Genomic DNA, 23,744 nt, shown 5'->3' with positions numbered 1-23,744 from the left:
GTGATGTACTGAATTTGTCAGAATCGCAGGTTTCTGGGTATGCGCACTGGATTTTCTAGCACCAGGGCCCATTCAGTGTCTGAGAACTGGCAACCAAGATCCAGCTCCCAGCAATGTTGAAATGGGACTAGATCTGCTGCCGTGTGCTGTTGCAGGTGAGGCTGCAAACCACCGCTTTAGGTGTCCATTCTGCCCCATCACGTGGGGGTATTGCACAGTGAGATTGGTCTGAGTTGTAGGTCACCCCACTTAGCTGGGATTGTAGCTATTAGTGAGCGGTGTAAGAGGAATTGGCAAGGCAAGTCCCTCCTCCTCCAATAGTGTTGTATATGAGATTATTGTACCGTCACAATACAAGTCACCTAGGTATTGGATACTCGCCTCATGCCAATCCCAGAGTTCTTCTGCAATCATTGTTCGGCCTCTGGGCGATCCTTCCAGGGGCAACGCAGGCGCGTATGGCGTGACATGTCTGGTTAAATATAGACTCCTGTGAAAGCACTGATAAGCTACTTTGAGCAGTAAGGGTTCCGTAGGTCTTGTGGTCGCACCAGTATGCAAGTTCTGTATCAGTTGTGGTAGCGTGTAGGGTGGATATGTGGTTGGGGTGTCATCACATTGGCGGTCAGCCAGCCATCTAGCTACACATTGCAATTGGGCGGCTAGGCAGTACTGTTCAAAGTTCAGGTCCGCTAGGCCACCTTGATCTGTGGGCAGGTATAGTTTTACTTCTACTCTGTGCCAGGCGCGGCCCCATATTAAGTCTAACTGATTTCTCCAACGAACAGAAAAAGGAGAGGGATGTATATTGGCAGGTTCGCAAAATACTATAAAAAACCCGCAGGAAGGTCACCATTTCAGTACGAGCCACTGCCTGTAAGTGGAAGCGGACTCCAGAACATCTGGGATCTAACGGCAGTTAGTGTTCTGCCCAGGTTGCCATCGAATAAATCTGATCACTGCATATATTCCCTGAAACCACCACTGCACCAGTCACATATGGCCCGAGTTAGAGTGGCTCACCGGTCCCAGCGATTTCCCCAAACACTCCAGAGTGAGAGTACACCATGGGTTGACCACTCCAGGACTCAGACGTCGCCTACAGCCTCTGCACAGGGAACCCCCCCCCCCCCCAACCATGAGTGGCCCAGTAAGGTGAAATCTGACCTCAAAAGACCTGCGCCCTGGAGAAGAGAACCCAAGGAGCACCTACATTCCCGACCCCTCCAACTTAACTGCCCAGCTGTTGGTTCCTCCCGAAAGTCATACTGGTCCGAGCCTGCAGCTGAAAACCAAAACCGAAAATCCCTATTGAAAACAGGGCACCCGATGCCAAAACAGCACCCTGCACCCAGCCGCCACTGCGGGTGCACTTTGTGGGCTAAACCGGATCCCCTTTTCCCTGAGCCCAACACCAGGAACTTGGCTCCCACAACCTTGTGGCCTGATCGTCAGCAGCCACTAACCAGAGGCTCCCCAACGCATAACATTGGGTCTCAGCACTCTGCACCCGGCCACCCTAGTGCTGCTGAGGGTGTAACAAGAGTGCATCCATGACCCTGGCAGGGCTTTGTTCTGGGTGGCAGGTGTGTTGTAGGGCCTGTACTGCGCCCTTAACGAGTTATCACCACCATGCACTGGATCCAAACTCTTAGTGCTGCGATCTAGGCTGAGACCTGTCCTTGGGCCGACACCAGTGTGGCTAGGCCTTAATATGCAGTTCTTGAGCTCACCAGGGAAAGCTCAGCTCCTTTCTGCCTGGCTCGCTCTCACAATCGCCTGTCGAGGCGGCTCAACGTTGTGCGCACTGTCCCTTTCACTGGATTGCCTGCTTGGTGTGCCGCGGTCTGGGACAGGCAGAGGTCTTGTCATGCGTGCCTTGATTTGCTCCTGGGGGAAGCCCAGCCTCTGGCCTATCCTCGCGTTACAGCGCAGCACTCCTCCTGATGCTCTTTCATCCCCCTTCCTGTACTCTCAGCTTGCAAGTGAGTTGAGTGGTATGCCCTTTTGTTTTTTCATCTTTCCCTACGGAGTCCCCTACTGCCGCCGCCTCCTTCTCACCGGCAACGAGATTGGTACCAGTCTCGCTGGTGCCGTGCATCTGATCTGGGCTTTCCTCTGCTCCCCAGAGTCACTTTCAGGGGCAGGCCCCGCCCGATCGTGCTCAGCATGGGGTATTCCAAATCTAGATTAGCCCGCTGCGCTGGGGCCTGGCGATGCAAACCTCTGGGTCTGCGCGTTCGTGGGCTCTTGGCAGCGATCAGGAAATGCCCACTCACCACCTCCCTTTGGTAGCTGCCTTATGGAGTCCTCAGGCAGTTTCTCTTGCCGGCACCAGTCTCCAAATCACTCCGCGGTTTTCCCAGGATCTCACCAGCTGCATGCGCTGCCACTGGTGCTGCTTCTTTGTTTTCGCTCCTAGCAGCAGGAGGGCCCCTTGCCAGCGGGACCCCAGGTGCTTATTAAACCACCATCTGTTATTTTCCCAGCTCCATGGTTCTTAGTGGAGTCCACTCGTATTCTTGGGCCCAGTACATCCTTTTTCTTAATGCAATGGCATGGGATGGGATTACAGCATTTGTCAGGATAATCGAGGGATTATGAGTGGAGCGTTAGATTCTCGCATCCACCTCCCTCATCCACGCCCCTCGTTATAAAACATGTCATGAGTGATGTTGCGGGTGAGGAGGGACAGGCCATGAGGGTCAGGGTATCCCTGCCATTCTCTTTTTTTTTGTTCCAAGACAGGTGTCTGCGTCCCAGAATCCTAAAACGGCTGCATCTACATCAGTTGAGTTGGAGGCTGTAAGCCTGTTGGATCAGCAAATCCTCCACAGTGTGAAATATCCACAAATTCTGATCCTCGATTTCGCAAAAGAAACTGAACGGATTCACATCAAATCAAACTGCACACTTTCTGGACCAAGCTCTAGCATTCTGGAAAAAAGAAATGGTGCAATTCCATTCAGCCGTTTTGGCTGTAGCTGTGTCTAGTTTTCCTATGGAAAATTCCATGGGGAAAAAGCAGTTGGGATTCCACCCCCCCTTTTCTCAATCCCTGCTTGATGGATCCCCTGAAAAGACCCAAGGCAAATAAGACTTTATTCTGGAAAATTGAGTGAAGATTCATTTAGTGGTGAAAAAGTTATTTTCCTATGGAAACGCAATCCCAAAATAATTACCTAGTAGCAATCGCCACTGGGTTTTATACACACACACACACACACACACACACACACACACACACACACACACACCCCTATACCATTAATAAAAGCAGTTCTCTGTGGAAACCCGCGTGTGCTCGATTTCCTTGCAGATACAAGGGAGTGTGGAGGGGAGGCTAGGGTGCGGCCACGAGCACCTTGACTACCACCCACCCCCAAAGCAGTTCAGTGGATTTTGTGGCACTGTGGAGACTCAAAACGTTTTGGGAACGCTGGACCGCCGCTTACCTGCAATACTACCCTGCCATCATTGTTGTGGACTGCGACTTCGCAGGGGGTCACTGCATACTCAAGCTGTGCCTGGGGGCATAGTTCGGGATTTCAGCGGTGGGGTGAGGGTCCCTGAGAGCTGCATGCCGCACACACAGATCCAGGCAGACATGGGGGAGGAGCAGACACCGCCCACTGGGGGCAGTACTTGCGTTCGGTGTCTGCTCCACACGGACTTGGCTTACCAGGTTCGGGACATTTCCCGTGTGATTCTGCCAGCAGAGCCTCAACCAATCGCATTGAGGCTTGCATCCATCAAATACGGCGGGAGTCGGGGCGTGGCCAGGCGCCGTACGAAATGGCCGCCTGATTCCAGAGCTCCGCCGGGACCGTAGGTGTCCTCTCCTATCCGTCATCGATCCGAGCTGTGGGGCTGGCCAGTGAATGCCCCCCGGCTCCCCCCAGGCCCAGCGATCCAGCGGAGCGATTTTGCGGACCCCGAGGACCCACGGACGGCTCGGCGCGGCGGCCGCGACTGGCGGCGGCGGCCGAGTGCCTCGCTCCCGGAGCTGCGGTGCCGCTCCTGGTGCCACCTGGAGCCCCGGCTTCGGCCTGACGCGCGGGGTGCACGGAGGGGCGCCACCGAGGGGCGCCACCGAGGGACGGCGCCGTTCACCTGCGGAGCCGAGGGGCCGCTGGCCTCCAACTGCCTGCCAACGTCGTGTGAATGCCCCTGCAGCCTCGGGGGGCCGGACATAGAGGAGTGGTGTGCGGCGGCAAGGGCCCTGCTTTACGGCACTGAGACGGGTGGCGCCAGGATCCCGGAGGTGGGCCGGCCGTCTTCCAGACTGCTGTCGCAGGGGCGAGGAAAGGAGACCAGCCGGGGCTGCTGCTGTGGGGTGACCTGTGTGGCCCGCCAGCTTGGGCCCTTGTTCGCGGCCGTTGGTACGGCCTGGGCGATTAAGAACCGGCGGCGGGAGGCGGCTGAGGTCGCGGACCCCATAGCGTACGCGCAGGGTTCGTTTGGGGACCCCCCCGCCCTGAGCTTCGACCAGGGGAGTGCCGGCGGTGCCAGGGTTGCGCCCGGACTACAAGTGGGCGACCGGAGCTGTCGCGGCCCCCTGCGGGCGCTTCCGTGCGAGGGAGGAAGGAGGGACGCTGTCCCCAGAGGTACCGGTGGCACCATGCGACCTAAAGGGGGAGCCGCGACCCAGTCCAACAAGCTGGACAACTACACGGTGGCCAAACCGGCGGCGCAGCCTGGAGGGACGGCGAAGGAGGCGGCAGGCCAGGCGGAACCCTCCCTGACGTCCATAATGGCCGCAATTCAAACCCTGGGCACCAACCTGGAGACGAAAATGGATAAGATCACAATAGAGGTTAACTTGCTCCGGGCTGACTTGGGGACCACCACCGACCGCTCTAAAACCAATGCAGCTGACATCGCAACCCTGCAGGAATCCGAGAAGCGGCTCGCCGGGAGGGTCAACGAACTCGTGCACCAGCATAGGCTGATGGCCTTGCGGCTCGATGAGCAGGAAGGCCGGGCCCGGAGAAGTAACATTCGTGTGGTAGGTGTGGCGGAAGGACTTGAAGGGGACTGTATGGAGCTCTTTATTGAGGATTTGATCCTTCAACACCTCAAACCCAAGAGACTATCTAAGCTGTTCACTGTCGAGCGGGCGCACAGGGCCCCGATCCCGAAACCTAAACCAGGGGCCTTCCCGCAAACAATCATAGCCAAAATATTGAACTACCGAGACCGCGATGCAATTCTCCAGGCTGCTAGACAACACGGTGATTTGAAGTACGAGGGCGCCACGGTTCGCTTCTTCCCGGACTTCACGCTCAAGGTTCAGCAGGAGAGACGCTCCTTTCAGGGGGTGAAGGCGGCGCTACGAGACCGCGGGATTCGGTACATGATGTTCTTTCCCGCCAAATTGAAGGTCATAGCTGGTGGCAAATCCCATTTCTTCACCTCGCCTGCGGCGGTGCAGGAGTGGCTGGACTCGGAGGATACTTTGGGGGCCCCCCGGCGAGATGGTGCACAGTGGAGAGGCGCAGGGCACTCCTCCCCGGGGTCAGCGACGGGGCGAGTGGACGGAGGAGAGCAGAGCCAGCGGTCTTGGCGGTCAAGATCCAATAGTCCTCGCTGGGACACACCAAGAGACGACGCAGCGAGATGAGTCACGGACGCTCGACTGAGAAGCCATCGGACAGTAAAGTATTAAAGTTGTTGTCTGTGAGACTGGCTTGCTCCATGAGGTGTTTAGAGTGCATGCCCGCGGTTGATGAGCCGGGCTCCATCTGTAGCAGATATACTGTGGGCCTGGGGGCTGAGTAAACTGGGCACCACGGGCGGGCGGCCAGGATGGGGCTGGCCCACGAACTTCCCACGTAGAGTTCCTCGGTGGGCTCTCACCGGGGTAGGGTTGGGCGACAGGCGCTCTGCTAATTGGGGCGGTGGGTAGTTTGGAGCCCACGGAGCAGGGGGCAGGGAGGGGGGGGTTTGTTGTGCAAGGGGGGGTAGGGATGTTGAGGATTGTTGAGGTTGGGGGGGGAGGGGGGGGGAGTGTGAGGGTTGTCAGGTCCCGGACCGCGGGTGTTGAGTGCTCTCGTGGGGTGGGGATCAGGGAGGGGCGGGGAGTTGGGGTTCATTTATGGTCACACGAACTATGTCATCACTTCGTCAGCCGGAACACTGGGGTGGTGGGACGAGGCACCCTGCGGAGCAAGGGCTATGGATAGCCGATGGGAGAAGAGCCTAAAAGTCCTCAGCTGGAATGTCAACGGGTTAGGGGACAGGCTTAAGCGCACTATAGTCCTGCAATTCCTCAAGCGGCACCAGCCGGACGTGGTGCTATTGCAAGAAACTCATTTGATGGGTAATGTCTGTCAGGCCCTCAATAGGTATGGCTACACGTTGGCGGCGCACTCTGGCTTTACCTCTGGTTCAAGGGGAGTGGGGATTCTCCTGCGGCGCTCACTGCCCTTCCATATAGACCTTATCAAAACTGACCCGTTGGGCCGCTTCACGGCGGTTTCTGGACGGTGGGAGGGCCGTACATTTACCCTACTCTCTATATACATCCCGCATGGCCTCCAAGCCCGGGCCTTCGCGGATCTGGGTGCGTTGCTCCTTTCCATTCCCGGAGGTCAGTTGATGCTGGGTGGGGACTTTAACGCCGTGGTGTCAGGAACCCGAGATAGGCAGCCCCCCCTGCGACCTCCCCCGAGGGCAGGGGTGGTTGGCGGAATTTCTTGAGAACTTCGGACTTACAGACGTTTGGCGCCTGCTCCACCCTACGTACACCCAATTTACCTTCTTCTCGGGGTCACATCACTCATTCTCCCGATTAGATTATATCCTTACCCTTCTGCAACATGATATGACAGTCCGGGAGACAGAGCTTCTGCCTAGAGGTATTTCCGACCACTCACCGGTCCGTACACACATCGTATTTGGTAATCACCGGGAGGGAGTTATGGTACCCGTGAACGCTTGGCAATTAAAACATGAGGACACCAGGAAACATGTGTCCGACTCCATCTCCCAGTACTTTGAGGAGAATGTGGGCTCTGTAGACTCCCCGGTCACCTTATGGGAGGCATTTAAACCCGTGATTAGAGGGGAGGCGCTCTCGGTCATATCGGCCAGGCGACGGGAGCGGCGCCTGCAGGTTACTACGATCGAGGCGGAATTGGAGGTTCTGGAAGGGGAGGCGACGGAGGGTGGGGATCGGGAAGTTAGGCACAAACTGCAGTTGAAGGCGGCGGAATATAGGGCTCTGGTTACCCAGGAGGCTCAGACAGTGGCGCAGCACAAGCTAGGCAGGATATATGACCAGGGCGATAAAGCCGGGAAATTGATAGCCTGGCTGGAGAAAAAACAACAGGCCAGTAAGGTGGTGCCTGAAACACGTACCGAGTCTGGGAATGTAGTGACAGAACCCCGGGAAATAGTGGACCAATTTGCGAGACACTTCCAGCGGGTCTATCGGAGTGAGTCGGACCGGCCGGAGGAGGACTCCAGGGTCCTCTTAACTGACATTCGCTTGCCCTCCCTCTCGGAAGACGATCGGGAGGCTATGGATAGCCCGATCACCGAGGCCGAACTGCAGCGTGCAATAGGGGAACTTCGCCCTGGAAAGGCTCTCGGACCCAATGGCCTCCCGATAGAGCTCTACAAACTCCGGCCTGACGTCACTAGCAAATACTTGAAACTCATGCTCGAACGAAGCAAGGAGATGGGGGTCCTGCCCCGTGATCAGCGCATCGCGACTATAGTGGCACTCCCTAAGGAGGGGAGACCCAAAGACTCCTGTGCCTCCTACAGGCCAATTTCGCTCCTCAACGCGGAGCCCAAAATACTGGCAAAGACGCTGGCCAACAGGCTCAAGGCAGTGCTTCCTTCGCTGGTCCATCCGGACCAATCAGGTTTCATGCCCCATCGTAACACGGCCCTCAACATTAGACGGTTGCACGGCGTTCTGGGGCAGCGCCACAGACTGCAGGAAGACGCAGTGGTGGTCTCCCTAGACGCCACAATGGCCTTCGACACCTTAGAGTGGCCATACATGTTCGCAGTCCTGCACAAATTCGGATTTGGACCTCAATTCATAGCTTGGGTGCGTCTCTTATACACCGAACCCCTCGCGCAGGTACTGGTTAACAACAAGTTGTCCGAGGTGTTCACGCTTGCAAGAGGGACTAGGCAGGGCTGCCCCCTCTCTCCCCTTCTCTTCGCCCTCTCCCTGGAGCCGCTCGCGGCCTGGATAAGGCAGGACGTAGATCTAAAAGGTATAGCATGGACGGAGGGGTGGGAGGACAGAATATCCCTCTACGCCGACGACATTCTCTTGTACCTTTGCAGGCCACGCAGGTCGCTCATTGTGGCACTCGACATATTTGCTAGTTTCGGGCGTAACTCTGGCTTCCGGATCAATTGGGCCAAATCACATCTTTACGTCTTGCGGGGCAACCCCCCCGAGGCTTCCTGATACGTGCCCTATCAGGGTGGCGGAGGACGGGTTCCGGTACTTGGGAATATTCATCACGACTGACAAGACCCTGTTGTACGAGCACAACCTCAGGCCACCGTTGGTTCGGCTGCAGAGGGAGGCCAAGCCTGGCAGCGCCTGCCACTGTCTTTGTTGGGCCGGGCAGCCTTATTCAAGATGCTGGGGTTGCCACGGTTCCTCTATGCGCTACAAAACTATCCCGACTTAGTCCCCAACGCCTATTTTGCGGCGATAGAGGCTGCGCTGCGGGACCTCCTCTGGGCAGGGTCGCCCCGAATCTCGTTGACCAAACTCACATTGGGGTGGTACGACGGCGGTATTGCCCTCCCTGACATTCGTAAATATTACTGGGCGGCTCATCTCACAGCGATCAATCACGGGACATACGGCGACGGGAACGACCCAGCCTTCGGTATGGATAGGTGGCTGCTTCCCGGAGGGAACTATGAGAGAGCACTCTACTCCAAACGAGGTACACATAATCTCACTGGCCCTACACTACACTCGGTGCAGGTCTGGCACATTGCTCAGAGGAAGCTCGGATGGGCGGGAGTCCTAACGCTAGCCACGCCACTCTGGGCGTCTGAAAAACTGGGCAATCTTGGACGCACCAAGGGCTTCCGGAACTGGGACTTGATCGGCATCTCCCAAATCAGAGACATCTGGGGCCCCACGGGGATCCGCACGTTCGCCCAACTGCAAGACACATATGAGCTGGCACACACTGAATACTTTAGATACCTGCAGGTGCGGCACTCCCTACAGGCCAATATTCCACCGGAAACTAAGCCACCGCAAGCCTCCCCGCTGGAAGATAGGTTACTGGATGGGTATCTCCCAGAACACGCCATATCCCTCACATACAAAAAACTAATTAACAACCCCCCTGATCTGCTTCTGCCCCTTAGAGACAAGTGGGTCGCTGACGGGCTGGAGATAGACGACGAGGAATGGCTCTATGCTTTAGCCTCCCCTAGGGAGGTCGCGATATCTGCCCGACTGCGCCTGATCCAACTCAAGCTTTTACATAGAATCTATATCTCCTGTACTAGGCTACACAAAATGGGTAGGGCGGACACAGTACTTTGTAGAAGGGGATGTGGGGGTACGGGTACCTTCTTCCACGTGTTGTGGGACTGCCCTAAGATTCAACGTTATTGGAGAAGGGTGGTACAGTGTATGGAGGAGGTATGGGAGGTGGAAATTCGCCCGGAGGCCAAGAGGTGTCTCCTTAACATATGGGAGCCAACGGACCTGCCACCGAAGGGAAGGCTCTGGGTGACGCTTGGTCAAATGGTGGCGAAAAGGAACATTGCCAGACTCTGGGGAAGCCCTACTCCACCAAAACTGTCGGACTGGCACAGCGACATGGACTGGTGCATGCTGCGAGAAAAGACTATATATAGCAAGGGGGTGCCCCCGGAAGTGGGGGGGAAGTATGGTCCAAATGGAATGACTTCAGGGGGGGGGCATTTGCGAGCCGCCTGCCGCCGAGCAGGACGGCGCAGGGGCTATATAGGACTCCCAACGATTTTGATGCTCCTGGGGCTGAAAGTGGGTGCCGCGGTCGCCCATGGGTACGGAGTATATATGCGGTTCGAGTGGTGACTGGTTTTAAGGGAGTTGGAGGGGGGGGGGGGGGGGGGGGGGGGGAGTAGTTGATCGTTAGGCGCCCGGCGCCATTGTGGTGTTCTCCGCTTGTTTATGGCTGTACACAGAGAAAATGAGACCTGCATTATCCTTCTCTAACCGGTGATACGCTGGCACCTTCTATCGCCGCCGTACCCCCGGGTTGACGGCACTGGGCTGTGTTAGATACGACAAAGTGCATGTATACAACTATGCGGCCGGCCCGAGGGGTTGTAGGCCAAAGCTGTGTATTGGAAAGCATAACAATAAAGGTCTTTCAAAAAAAAAATAAAAAATATGGCGGGAGTTTGAAATTTTAACATGGCGGCATCTGAAGAAGTCATTAGACGAAACGAGTCATGCCGATGGCCATTAATAAAAGCAGTTCTCTGTGGAATCATGTGTGTGCTCGATTTCCTTGCAGATACAAGGGAGTGTGGAGTGGACATATATACACATATACATATCAACTCCAGTTACCCTCCAGTTTATGGAGACTGACACATGGACACTCCGGTCATGATTTAAAAGGCTCTTGATTTTATTTTTCACACAACAAACGCCGCTGCCATGCCATCATATTAAAATCAAAAGCTTCCTAATCACATGGTCCGCTACTTCCATTGCATTGGAAGACAGACTCTTTCATAGTTCGTGATTAAAACAACCTTACAATTGTTATGTCGATCCTTATTTCCGAACATCTTAAATTCATATTTTGCGCTTTTAATTTATTGTAAGGCTAATACATTGAGTGACAATAATTTAGAGTGTCTCATTTCCCTTCTACGCAAACTACAATTCATAACAGAGGTTTTGTTCCTTTTTTGTTTGAATTTCTTCACGGCTGGGGATTTGGGCAAGTGCCTAATTCATCCCACAGCTATTGATTAAATATACGCATCATAAATAATTAAAATGTGCATACATATTCTAAAGAGTTTCCAATATTAAAAACATAGAAGTACGTATTAAAATCATATGCATGTCATAGGCTTCCAAAATTTAAAACCTCCAATATGCCAGTGCTTCGTAAACAGATATCCCCCTTTTTACACATAGTCCGTATGGGTGTTAAGTAAATAGAAAATTGCTCATTATTGACTGTACAGTCTTTGTCAGATAGTATAAATAAAAGTGCAAGTGCTTCTTTCAATTTTCTACTCTGTAAAATGCATTCAGACTTAAAATTAATACAGTACAAACGACCATAAAGTGCAAGTGCCTAACCAGTAATTAACGTAAATGGATCAGACAGAATCTGCGCACTCAGGTTAAACAAGTGAACGGTGTAAGGGATCGGTAGTTGGTGCAAACGAGTAAATCCCCCTGAGTAGGGAATTCGAATATATAGAAAGTAAGCACGTTCCTGAATAGGAGAGTGTCACTCGTGTAGCACTCTGGTGAGAAACAAGTTCTCCTTATTGGTGAAACAAATTTAGCAAAAGTTGGTTCCAAGGTCAATTCAGTTTATTGAACTCTTTCATCAAAATAATGTTGAATTGTTTTCATTCTTATGCAGTCAACCAATTATCCAAATGCCCAATGGATTTCGGGCTGTCTTAGCCCTTCTTCAGGGGCGATACTCTAAAAGGATAAGGTCGGGAATCAGTGTTCAGTATTCAAACCGAAACATGAGTACTAATTTTTAGCAATAAACAAGTGAAGGAATAGTGCTTAAAAAAGTTCTGGTAAAGCGAGTTGTGGCAAGAATGTGCCTAGTAGAAGCGTGACCGGCACATTTGCGGTAATTAATGGTGCTCGGAGCGCTTTGGTAAAGTGAATTAAAACAAAAAAGTGTCAAGTGAAAGCGTGATCGGTGCGTTCCCCGTGAACAATAAAACGTTAAGAGCGGGTAAATCAGTTACCTTGGTGCTCGGAAAACGATCACAGGATAGTGAATAGCTCGAGGAATCGAGTAGTTGGTCTCTTACAAGTGGTAGTCAGTTCAACACATTGTGCAGAAGCAAGAAACTTATACATGCGTTAAAATCAAACAATGGTGTGCATTTGGCTTAAAAAAACGTGCATCTATCGATAAGGTGAAAGCGGAAAACGCTAATGTCAGGATAGAAAAGGATAAAAGTGCAACGGTAATGCAACAGTTCTCGTGGTTCAAATGAACTTACGGTTGGTTGTCAAAATTATGCAGCGAGGAAAAACGCTTCAGTACGCTCCGGTGAGTGTAATAGTTGATAATCACGTGACAGTGAAACACGTGGGTATATAAAGGCGTGGATTAGTCAAGAACTACAGGGTAGAAAGACTCGTAGTTCCAAAGGTCATGTAGAGCGGAAGAAAGATGCTTGTGCGGGTGTGTCAAAAATAAAAGTGGGGGGTGATAAGTGAGTAAATACGTGAACACGCGTGGGTATATAGAGATATGGAGAACTCGCGGGAAAAAATGTTTTCAAGAAAATTTCAATATAACAAGGTATTCTAATTAGTTATATGAACAGTATAATATGAAAATTTAGAATTTGCATGTAAAGTCCAGAACCGAGGTGTTCAGTATACTGCAAAAAATACACTGGTGAACATAACATTTAATCAAGATAAATCAAAAAATAGTTAATTCCCAGTAGCACAAGGTCATAAGGTGTCCAAAAGAGGATGGTATACAGTTCGTCGAATCTATACATATAAGGAGACGTCAGTTACAAGAAACAGCCGAGGTCATAACGTTCATGCAGGCCTTTCGGATGCGTGCAATTTAATTTGTGAATCCAAAAGATTTCTCTTTGCAGAAAATATTTGTTGTCGTCTCGTCCCCTTAGATATGGAATCTGTTCAAGAACAAGGAAACGCAATTGACAGATGTTATGTTGATGATGGTAGAAATGAGTGGCAATTGGAGATTTGGCCTGTCTAGTTCGTATGTTGCTTTTGTGTTAGTTCATCCTTATACGAATCTTTCAAAGGAGGAGCATTGGTGATTATGGATTCGACCTTCTATGTTGAAAATGTGAATGAACACGTCAAAGATTCACAGACATACATGCCTATACCTTTTGATCCCACCAACGAATTTCTTGATGTGCTTAAGGCCATTATCAACACCGCTTTAGAACAAGAAACCATCAATGATGAAGACAAAAAATATCTGATTAAGGACAATCCATCAATACCCTACATCTATATGCTTCCCAAAATTCATAAAAATGCTACAAAGCCACCATTCAGACCTATTGTTTCCACCGTCAACTCGTTACACGAACCTGTTGGGAAATATTTGGACAAGCATCTACAAGCATCTGTTCAGTCCATGACAACATACATAAAGGACACCACCGATTTCCTCAACATTCTAGAATCAGTTCGTGATTTAATAACAGCTGACACCATCCTATGTACAATTGACGTAAAATCACTTTACACTTCAATACCGCATGACAAAGGTATAGAGGCAATTGAATCCTTCCTAACCAACACAGACAAACCAGATAATCCAAAAGTGTTCCTTATGGAACTCATTCACTTCACCCTCTATCACAGTTATTTCGAATGGTCAGGAACTTTTTACATTCAATGTTCTGGTACTTCCATGGGCAATTGTGCCGCTCCTACATATGCCAAACTCTATATGCACCGTTTCGAACTGGACAACATCTTATCCAAACAAGACTGGATTGAACATCTTATTCTTTACAAAAGGTATATTGATGACATTTTCATCTTATGGAACGGCCCAACAAAACACCTCAAATCTTTAATTGAATCTCTCAACACAGTCGATCAGCGCATTCAATTCACCCATTCCATAAACAATGAGTCAATAACATTTCTGGACACTTGCATTACAATCAACCAAGGGCATCTCACTACACAAGTATACACAAAACCCACTGACCGTAACAATTTACTTCATTTCCACAGCTTTCACCAACCTTCACTTAAGAACCATCTGCCTTACTCTCAATTGCTGAGACTAAAAAGGATCTCAAGCACCAACGATCTATACGAGACCAGTAAAATAACCTGCATCTCAAAGTTTGAACAACGTAAGTATCCTACCAAAGTTCTTGATAACGCCATTCTCAAGACAGAGAAATCTACTCGACAGATGCTACTCCGACCTAAACCGCCCAGAACACCAGACCAGAGAATAACATTTGTGTCGAAATTTTCCACTCAGAGCTTCAACATCAAAAGAACTATTCTTAGATACTGGCCTATGTTAAGTACTGAAGCGGATTTCAACTATATTTTTGAAACACCACCAAGATTCGCGTATCAAAGATCACGTAATTTCAAACAAACATTATCTAAAGCGGACGAACCCACCACAAGAATTTTTAAAGGGACCTTACCCTGCCTCAACTGCGGCAATTGCAACTCCATCATCAAGGGTACCATCATTCAACATCCTCTACAAGGTTATCCTATTAAACTCAAAGTTACAGCCACATGTAACAGTCAGAATGTTATCTACATGTTGAAATGCCCATGTGGCCTTGTCTATGTGGGTAAAACAGAGAGAAAGATTCGTACAAGGATGAACGAACACAAAAGTAACATACGAACTAGACAGGCCAAATCTCCAATTGCCACTCATTTCTACCATCATCAACATAACATCTGTCAATTGCGTTTCCTTGTTCTTGAACAGATTCCATATCTAAGGGGACGAGACACCAACAAATATTTTCTGCAAAGAGAAATCTTTTGGATTCACAAATTAAATTGCACGCATCCGAAAGGCCTGAATGAACGTTATGACCTCGGGTGTTTCTTGTAACTGACGTCTCCTTATATGTATAGATTCGACGAACTGTATACCATCCTCTTTTGGACACCTTATGACCTTGTGCTACTGGGAATTAACTATTTTTTGATTATCTTGATTGAATGTTATGTTCACCAGTGTATTTTTTGCAGTATACTGAACACCTCGGTTCTGGACTTTACATGCAAATTCTAAATTTTCATTTTCGTATTATACTGTTCATATAACTAATTAGAATACCTTGTTTGTTATATTGAAATTTTCTTGAAAAAATGTTTTCCCGCGAGTTCTCCATATCTCTATATACCCACGCATGTTCACGTATTTACTCACTTATCACCCCCCACTTTTATTTTTGACACACACGCACGAGCATCTTTCTTCTGCTCTACATGACCTTTGGAACTACGAGTCTTTCTACCCTGTAGTTCTTGACTAATCCACGCCTTTATATACCCACGTGTTTCACTGTCACGTGATTATCAACTATTACACTCACCGGAGCGTACTGAAGCGTTTTCCCTCGCTGCATAATTTTGACAACCAACCGTAAGTTCATTTGAACCACCGAGAACTGTTGCATTACCGTTGCACTTTTATCCTTTTCTATCCTGACATTAGCGTTTTCCGCTGTCACCTTATCGATAGTTGCACGTTTTTTTAAGCCAAATGCACACCATTGTTTGATTTTAACGCATGTATAAGTTTCTCGCTTCCGCACAATGTGTTGAACTGACTACCACTTGTAAGAGACCAACTACTCGATTCCTCGAGCTATTCACTATCCTGTGATCGTTTTCCGAGCACCAAGGTAACTGATTAACCCGCTCTTAACGTTTTATTGTTCACGGGGAACGCACCGATCACGCTTTCACTTGACACTTTTTTTTAAATTCACTTTACCAAAGCGTCCGAGCACCATTAATTACCGCAAATGCGCCGGTCACGCTTCTACTAGGCACATTCTTGCCACAACTCGCTTTACCAGAACTTTAAGCACTATTCCTTCACTTGTTTATTGCTAAAAATTAGTACTCCTGTTTCTGTTTGAATACTGAACACTGATTCCTGACCTTATCCTTTTTAGAGTATCTCCCCTGAAGAAGGGCTAAGACAGCCCAAAATGCATTGGGCATTTGGATAATTGGTTGACTTAAAACAATTCAACAACATTATTTTGATGAAAGAGTTCAATAAACTGAATAGACCTTAGAACCAACTTTTGCTAAATTTGTTTCACCAATAAGGAGAACTTGTTTCTCACCAGAGTGCTTCACGAGTGACACTCTCCTATTCAGGAGCGTGCTTACTTTCTAACCAGTAATTAATCCATTATTGGACAGCCATGTTATCATATTGAGCCCCTAGACTATATGATGAGATGCTTGTGAATTTTAAAATATAAAATTTTAACAATGACCTTCTTTTATACTCTAAAATGACCCCGCCTTTTGAGAAATGAATCATTTAATTACATCACTATTCCAACATATTGGCATCCTTACTCCAAATGCTAAACTTATATTTTATCTTTCTTCCAATTCTTGTGCAAGTCCTTTCAACACGTCTAACCCATGTTACCAATCTCATTGCCACCTGTCCTGGATACCAAGAGTGGCCTAGGTGCAAAGCAAATCCTCGTCTGTGTGTAATCCTGATGGTATTCTGGTATTGTGAAGCATTCTGTATTTGGATTCCAACTGTCACAATTCTCTCCCAGTTTCCTCCTCTTCGCATTTTTGCCACCTGGTCGACTGCATAGAAGGTTAGGTCTTCCAATTAGCCCTAGTGGATCTCATTAATGTGGCATGCCACAGGATATGTTTTGTCATTGTTCTTTACCGCCCGCATATGTTGGAGAATGCGAACATGGACCATGTGAATTGTGCTTCCTACGTATAGCTTTGGGCAGGAGCACTGTAGGATGTACACTACATGGTCAATTCAGCAGTTCAGAAAGCATTTAATTTCCATGGTTTTACCATAAATGGGGACATGACTGATTTTGGCATTTTGGGCAATTGTACAAGCCCTACATTTTTTACATTTAATTAAGCCTGGGTTCACCCTAAGCCAATTCTCTGGTTTTATTATTTCTGGACTACTATCTACCAGCTCGTCTCATGGATTTGGCTTTCGTAAAAGTCACCTGTGGTCTCCGTTTTACTAATGTACTGAGCATTGGATCACTTCTAATTAGGTCCCAGTGCCTACTCACACAATCTCTCACCTTTGTGTGGTAGGCACCACTGTATCCAGTGATTAACCTTATTTTCTCGCGGTCTTGGTCTCTTCCTTCCCTTCTTTTGGTTTCAATAGGACTTCTCTTTCGATGCCACTGACCTTCTGTAATACTTGTGAAAGGACCTGATCTTTGTAACCCCTTTCTTTGAATCTCCTAGTGAGACCATTCTGAGCATCCTCTAGTGCCTGCCCCTCACTGACATTTCCGTTTCATCCGGAGATGCTCAGTGTAAGGCATGCTCATTTTTAGCTTGGTGGGGTGGAAACTATACGCATGCAGGATGGAGTTTCCTGCTGTTGCTTTTCTGTATGTGCCTGTGGTGTGTAATCTATTGTTTTTTACATAGATTTCTAGGTCTAAGAACGTTACTAGGACCTATTAACGGCATTCCCATGGCTCTCTGTGTAGCAACATAACAATGCATCAGAAAACCCCTGTAGATCATCCTTCTTGACCCAAATGTGTCCAGGCTGCATGCCCTGTAAACATGATAGCGCTCAAACCAGAGTCACTGCATTACACTGCAAGCACTGGTCTGACTCTCTGCACTGTATTATCTTTATTGGGTTGTAAATAGTATGTTTCCCCTCTAAGATAAAACCAAGTAAACAATGTCAATAACCAAAAGGATGGCAAGAGGATTATTCATGATATCTTCAAACACCGCCTTACGGCAGATAGGCGAACGGACTAGGATCAAAATTTCTCCCCACCCAAAGCCATGTCGCCCAAGTCAAAACAAAAACAAGATAATTCAGGCTCACTACGAGACCACCACTAGGAACTTACCTGTCTAGCCTGCGGCACTGGAAGTGGATGGACGAAAGCAGCAGCAGGACACCCGTGTTGTCTGGCTCCTGCCTCCACAGTTGCATGCAGTGTCTCTCCGCTGCTTCAAAGTCCCCCGCCTGATATTCACGATGAGCCAATTCCGCTAAGCCTTGGAAGGAAAGCATACGTTTCGTTGGTTCTGGAGAAAATCACCAAAACATTCAGGGGGAAAACAAAATGTTAGAAAACAGGGAAAAAGGATGAAGTAAATAAAAATGTATGAAAAGCTTGAAACAAAAGTAAAATGCAACAGTGCCTGGCATTTTAAACTCCTACATTTACTTTATTCGAAACCAGGTCTCCGCTTCTTCCCTGGCGCTCTGGCTAGCGGAGCAGCCCCACAGCATGGCGCCCTGGCTAGCGGAGCAGCCCCACAGCATGGCGCCCTGGCTAGCGGAGCAGGCCCACAGCATGGCGCCCTGGCTAGCGGAGCAGGCCCACAGCATGGCGCCCTGGCTAGCGGAGCAGGCCCACAGCATGGCGCCCTGGCTAGCGGAGCAGGCCCACAGCATGGCGCCCTGGCTAGCGGAGCAGGCCCACAGCATGGCGCCCTGGCTAGCGGAGCAGGCCCACAGCATGGCGCCCTGGCTAGCGGAGCAGGCCCACAGCATGGCGCCCTGGCTAGCGGAGCAGGCCCACAGCATGGCGCCCTGGCTAGCGGAGCAGGCCCACAGCATGGCGCCCTGGCTAGCTGAACAGCACCACAGCATGGCGCCCTGAACAGCACCACAGCATGGCGCCCTGGCGAGCTGAACAGCACCACAGCATGGCGCCCTGGCGAGCTGAACAGCACCACAGCATGGCGTCCTAGCTATGGCGTCCTAGCTAGCTGAGCAGCACCACAGCATTCCAGAGATCAAATCATCTCCAGCGGGCAGTGAGGGGAGTAGGTGACATGATCAGGATATCGGAGCTATTCTTGTAAATTTAGTGTTCTGGAATACTACTCTGAACACCACAGTTTGGTCCTGCCATGGCAATGAAAAAGGCCACAATGCTTGATCAGGCACAGCTGACAGCTTTAATTTCATTGCACATATGTACATCATTAACTAGCCTAGGACTTCAGACTGGGGCAATTTTCAGAATGGAGACCAAAAATACCCCAAAAACACCATTTGGTTCGAAGAAAATTTAGATCCCCCAGATGACAAACACCCCCTGAAGGTGAGGAGAGATTTCCCTTTTAGAGGTTTTGCTGAGGGTGCATGGTGTACAGCCAGCAGCACAGGACGGCTGTACTTAATGACTGGTGTCTGACAAGGAGTTTATCAATACACAGCAGGTAGAACTTTCTTTCATTAGGATGTTACAAAAATAGATATCTGGAGCTGTGTATCCTTCCTGAATGAAAAACTCCAAGATGCATTTGCAACTTCAGTACTTCTTTGGCTAAACAAACCCCAGTAAAATATAGCCAGAGGAACTATTAGTTTTCACTAAGACTTTTGATATTCAAACATTCCATGAGCTCATAGTGCGAGAACTAAGCTGGGTTTGCCCATGTAAGATCAATGCCTCATACAGAAAGAGTGCTCAGAGGCGGCGGCCAGGGAGGAGCCAGAAGATGCCTAGAGCTCAACTTGCAATCTACGCCCTGGGTACGTCAGCAAATCAAGCCCTGTGCTATGCACTTGATTAAAATCTAAAATGCGCATTCACTGAGGTTTTACAAAAAATTCAAGCTCCAAACAAAAGTGAAATGTAAAAGAACAAAAACAAAGGGACTAAAGATGAAGAAATGGAAGAAATAAAGAGATGCACATTTGGGTAACAGACAGGATCCCAAAGAAAAGGGTATACACAGTTATGGTCAAGAGCACAACAGGTCTTGCAGCTGTTCAGCTGGTCACAACCACTCTCCATGGCCCACTACACACGGTCCTGAAAGCTCCACCTGTCCCTCCTCCTTGCCAGGATTTGGCAGTTTACTGTAAAACTTATTGTGAGAAACATGTAGACTGAAAAAACGAGTCAAAAATGTTATCTACTGAACAAAATAGAACGAAAAAAGCTGAGCATATAAAACATTTTTTGAAAAGTGCCAGGCTTTCTAGCAGAAGAGCACTGGGTGCAGGGCATGTCTGGATTAAGTAGATAAGGATTTACAACGAGGTGGGGGGTGGCAGGGGACTAGTTAGGGGTTTTAGGATTAACAGTAGAGTAAAGCGCTAGTAAGGAGTTGGTTGGGTTCGAAAACCATAAGTGGAACTAAGGGACTTTTAACTTCAGGAAATAGGATGAAGTCCTAAAACAAATTGGAGTTAAGGGAAGGGTGCATGAAGGGACATTAAGGGCTTTTAGGGGTTCAGAGAAGAATTAAGCGTTCTAAAGGATTGGTAGGGTTTAGGGATGTGTAACATACATGAGTAGGTAGGGGATTTTAGGATCTAGGGAAGGGTAGCAGTAGGTTTTAGTAACTGTATAATTAGATTTCAGGGAAGCATAGCACTAAACATAGCTCAGTGTCAGGTTTGAGGGATGGGAAGTGTACAGGAGTACCAAGGCATCATCAACACAGTTCAATAAATAAAAGAACGAATTAATAAAACTTCTTAAGTCAACACTTTGGCAATTCGCACAGGTAATAAAGGGTACAACATAACCTTGACAATTTCAAATTAACTTTAATGTAGCAGACAATTTAAAAGGCAACTATATTACATACAACTTCACAAGAGCAGGGAGGAGCAAGGAGCATCCACTTGGCAGAGGAGCAGCCAGGTCTTTTCAAATGTACTGAACTTCAAAAGAGAAGGCTCAAAAGCAAGAACATCGGAATCCACTTGCATTTTTAGGCAGCTACCACTGAAAAAGAGGTTTAGATCAAGAGTCAACTCTGCGATCCAGAGAAGGAGAAAATGTCTTTATCTCAGCAGGCAACTTGGTTTGTACCACAACAATGGATGTGGTAGTGAGGTCTACACATCCACATTTTAGTAGGGACTATCTACGCACAATCTCATCCACATCTTAGAAAGGACGGACTGTGCACAATCTCATCCACATCTTAGAAAGAACGGCCTGCGCACAACCTCTCCCACATCCACATCTTAAAAAGGACGGCCTGCGCACAACCTCTCCCACATCCACATCTTAAAAAGAACGGCCTGCGCACAACCTCTCCCACATCCACATCTTAAAAAGAACGGCCTGCGCACAACCTCTCCCACATCCACATCTTAAAAAGAACGGCCTGCGCACAACCTCTCCCACATCCACATCTTAAAAAGGACGGCCTGCGCACAACCTCTTCCACATCTTGGAAAGGACGGCCTGCGCACAACCTCTTCCACATCTTGGAAAGGACGGCCTGCGCACAACCTCTTCCACATCTTGGAAAGGACGGCCTGCGCACAACCTCTTCCACATCTTGGAAAGGACGGCCTGCGCACAACCTCTTCCACATCTTGGAAAGGACGGCCTGCGCACAACCTCTTCCACATCTTGGAAAGGACGGCCTGCGCACAACCTCTTCCACATCTTGGAAAGGACGGCCTGCGCACAACCTCTTCCACATCTTGGAAAGGACGGCCTGCGCACAACCTCTTCCACATCTTGGAAAGGACTGCCTGTACACAACCTCTTCCACGTCATAGAAAGGACGGACTGCGCACAACCACTTCCACGTCATAGAAAGGACGGACTGCGCACAACCACTTCCACGTCATAGAAAGGACGGACTGCGCACAACCTCTCCCACATCATAGAAAGGACGGACTGCGCACAACCTCTCCCACATCCACATCTTAAATAAGCATTTGCAATGCAATAGGTCTCACATGATTTTGAGCTATTGGCATTGTAAATGACAATGCCTTCCATTTAGGTTTAGGGTTTTAAAACAAATACAAGGCATTGTTATTTACAATACTAATTAATAGCTTAAAAAATACAATGAACCTCACCATCTATAACAGAAAGGGTGCTTTAGATATATCAGGTCAAAGAGCAAACATCCTGACTGGCGTAGATAAAAGCACCTCAGAATACTGAACGGTGCTTGAAATAAAAATAACAAATCAACATCTGGCTCTACAGTGCAGAGGTGCTGCGCCTCACTAGGCAAAGACTTAATTTTGTTTAACTTTGAGCATGAACCACATCAGTTAAGACAGCTGCGGGCCTCTGAGAATTACACGTATAAACACACACACGGCTGGGTGCACCATGGCACAGAGAGCAGGGAACATGCTTCGACATAGGTACCTGTTCACTGCAGTATGGTTAGAATTTAAGCGCTTCGTCCCCCTGGTCAGGTTTACATCAAACACTATATAAATTCAACAGTAAAGGTAGGCTCAGGCTGTTGTGGCCAAAACCGTGAGCACACACCAAAACTGCAGGGTGACCACACACTGCATGTGCAGTACCTCCCACTCCGGAGGCACTGCTCTGAACCAAGAGATAGTGCGATGCGGGCGTCTCCCCACCCGCTGGCTCAAAGCACTTGAAAAAAATAAAAGCGAAATCATACAGATTGGAGACACACAATCACCATCGCCCCCCCACCAACACTCCCCCACCCCGCTCCTGCCCCAAGACCTCTGCTTCAGGAACAAAACCGAAGTCTTTGCCACTGAAAGGGGAAGGTTTTGTGTTGCAGCTTGCAACTGGTAGAACCGTGTGTCAAGCAGGGCCCTTTCTAGGAGGCACAGGCCAGTGTGGCACAGAGAGAGATAGGAAAGAGATTAATAAAGTAGAAGGAGGAAAAGAAGAGCATGGTGAAGAGAGTAAGGGGATTAGGGGTGGGCAAGAGAAAGATGAGAAAAAAGAAAGACTGCAGGTGGGGGGGCAACAAAGAGGAAAAAGGAGTGGGGAGAGAAAAGGGAACGAAGAGAAGGCAAGGAAGGAGAAAAATAACCAAAGAGGATGAGAGAAGAAAAAAGGGCAGATTGCGATTGTAGAGGCAGGGCAGAGAAGGGCAGTGACGACAGAAGGGAGTGCCAACTTCTAACCAGACTCTGAAATCCACTCGGGCCCTTTCCACTCACCCTAGGTCTAGCCCATATCTGGAATCGGGAGTTCCGCATGTGGTTGGCGGGGCCGGTAATCCTCGTAAAGAGCGGGCTTCGCCCTCAGGTAAAGAACTTCTGCAGTACGTTCTAGACCCGCCGGAAACCCAGCATCCGTTGCCCTGGTGACGGAGCGGCAGCCCAGCTAGAATGGAAGCCACCGTTTATCTCTACAAAACCGCAAGGCTCTAGGCCCGGAGGAAACGTTCTATTTTCAGACCGTTAGCTTTATCTCCCCCCCCCCCCCCCCCACAGCACAGAAACTCGGAAACAGCCTCTCGAACTGCTTATATGTCACACTGCTGCATAGATTCCCACTACCTCTTAGGCACGCCACAAAAGAGTACTCAATAGTTCCTCAATCGGAAAAGCTACAAATATCATGCGCCGTCTGCGACCAACATGTCTCAATGAATGCAGTACTTTAAACATGACTGGATCAGCCTACATTCGTCAACAGAAGTGCGTTCAGAAAGAGTTCTTGGAAACCTCCCATGGAGTAGAAATACTTCAGGTTTCCCCTTCAATCGTTGCCCTTTCACCACCTACAGCCTCTCGCACAAGAGCGCCACAAAAGGCATGGTAGCGGCATGCGCCGCACGGCTTATCCAATGTTCAATGGGAGCAGCTCTCAAGAGCGGCTTCTGCGTCTAATATCCGCAACAGCTACTCATACACAGCAACTACAATGCTCTGTGCAGCTCCATGCGCCTTATTTTCAAGCTTACGATGAAAAAGTGAAAGCGTGCCATGCACACGTTGGCCTAAAAACGCCGCAAGCCGGAGATGTAAACGCGCCGAAAGTCACGGGGAGGGAAAGTGAAAGCGCGCTTTCTATTG

At 49.1% G+C, this 23,744-nt stretch overlaps 1 protein-coding gene across 4 annotated transcripts in view; it reads right to left on the bottom strand.

Annotated features, from left to right (window-relative positions):
• Window positions 1–23,744, bottom strand: part of OGT (O-linked N-acetylglucosamine (GlcNAc) transferase) — a 668,897-nt gene that overhangs the window by 614,409 nt on the left and 30,744 nt on the right. For 2 of the 4 annotated variants that reach the window (XM_085608464.1, XM_085608465.1), the window contains exon 2: window positions 17,848–17,998. In XM_085608464.1, the coding sequence (XP_085464590.1) occupies window positions 17,848–17,998 (151 nt within the window). Of the gene's footprint in view, window positions 1–17,847; window positions 18,029–23,744 lie in introns of all 4 variants that reach the window. The other 2 variants (XM_085608463.1, XM_085608462.1) reach the window with 1 other exon arrangement.

The sequence above is a fragment of the Triturus cristatus genome, chromosome 5_2 (genome assembly GCF_964204655.1).
Source record: "Triturus cristatus chromosome 5_2, aTriCri1.1, whole genome shotgun sequence".
In the NCBI taxonomy this organism is placed as follows: Eukaryota; Metazoa; Chordata; class Amphibia; order Caudata; family Salamandridae; genus Triturus; species Triturus cristatus.
Note: the sequence above shows the minus strand (reverse complement) of the source record. Positions and strands in the feature narration are given on the sequence as shown.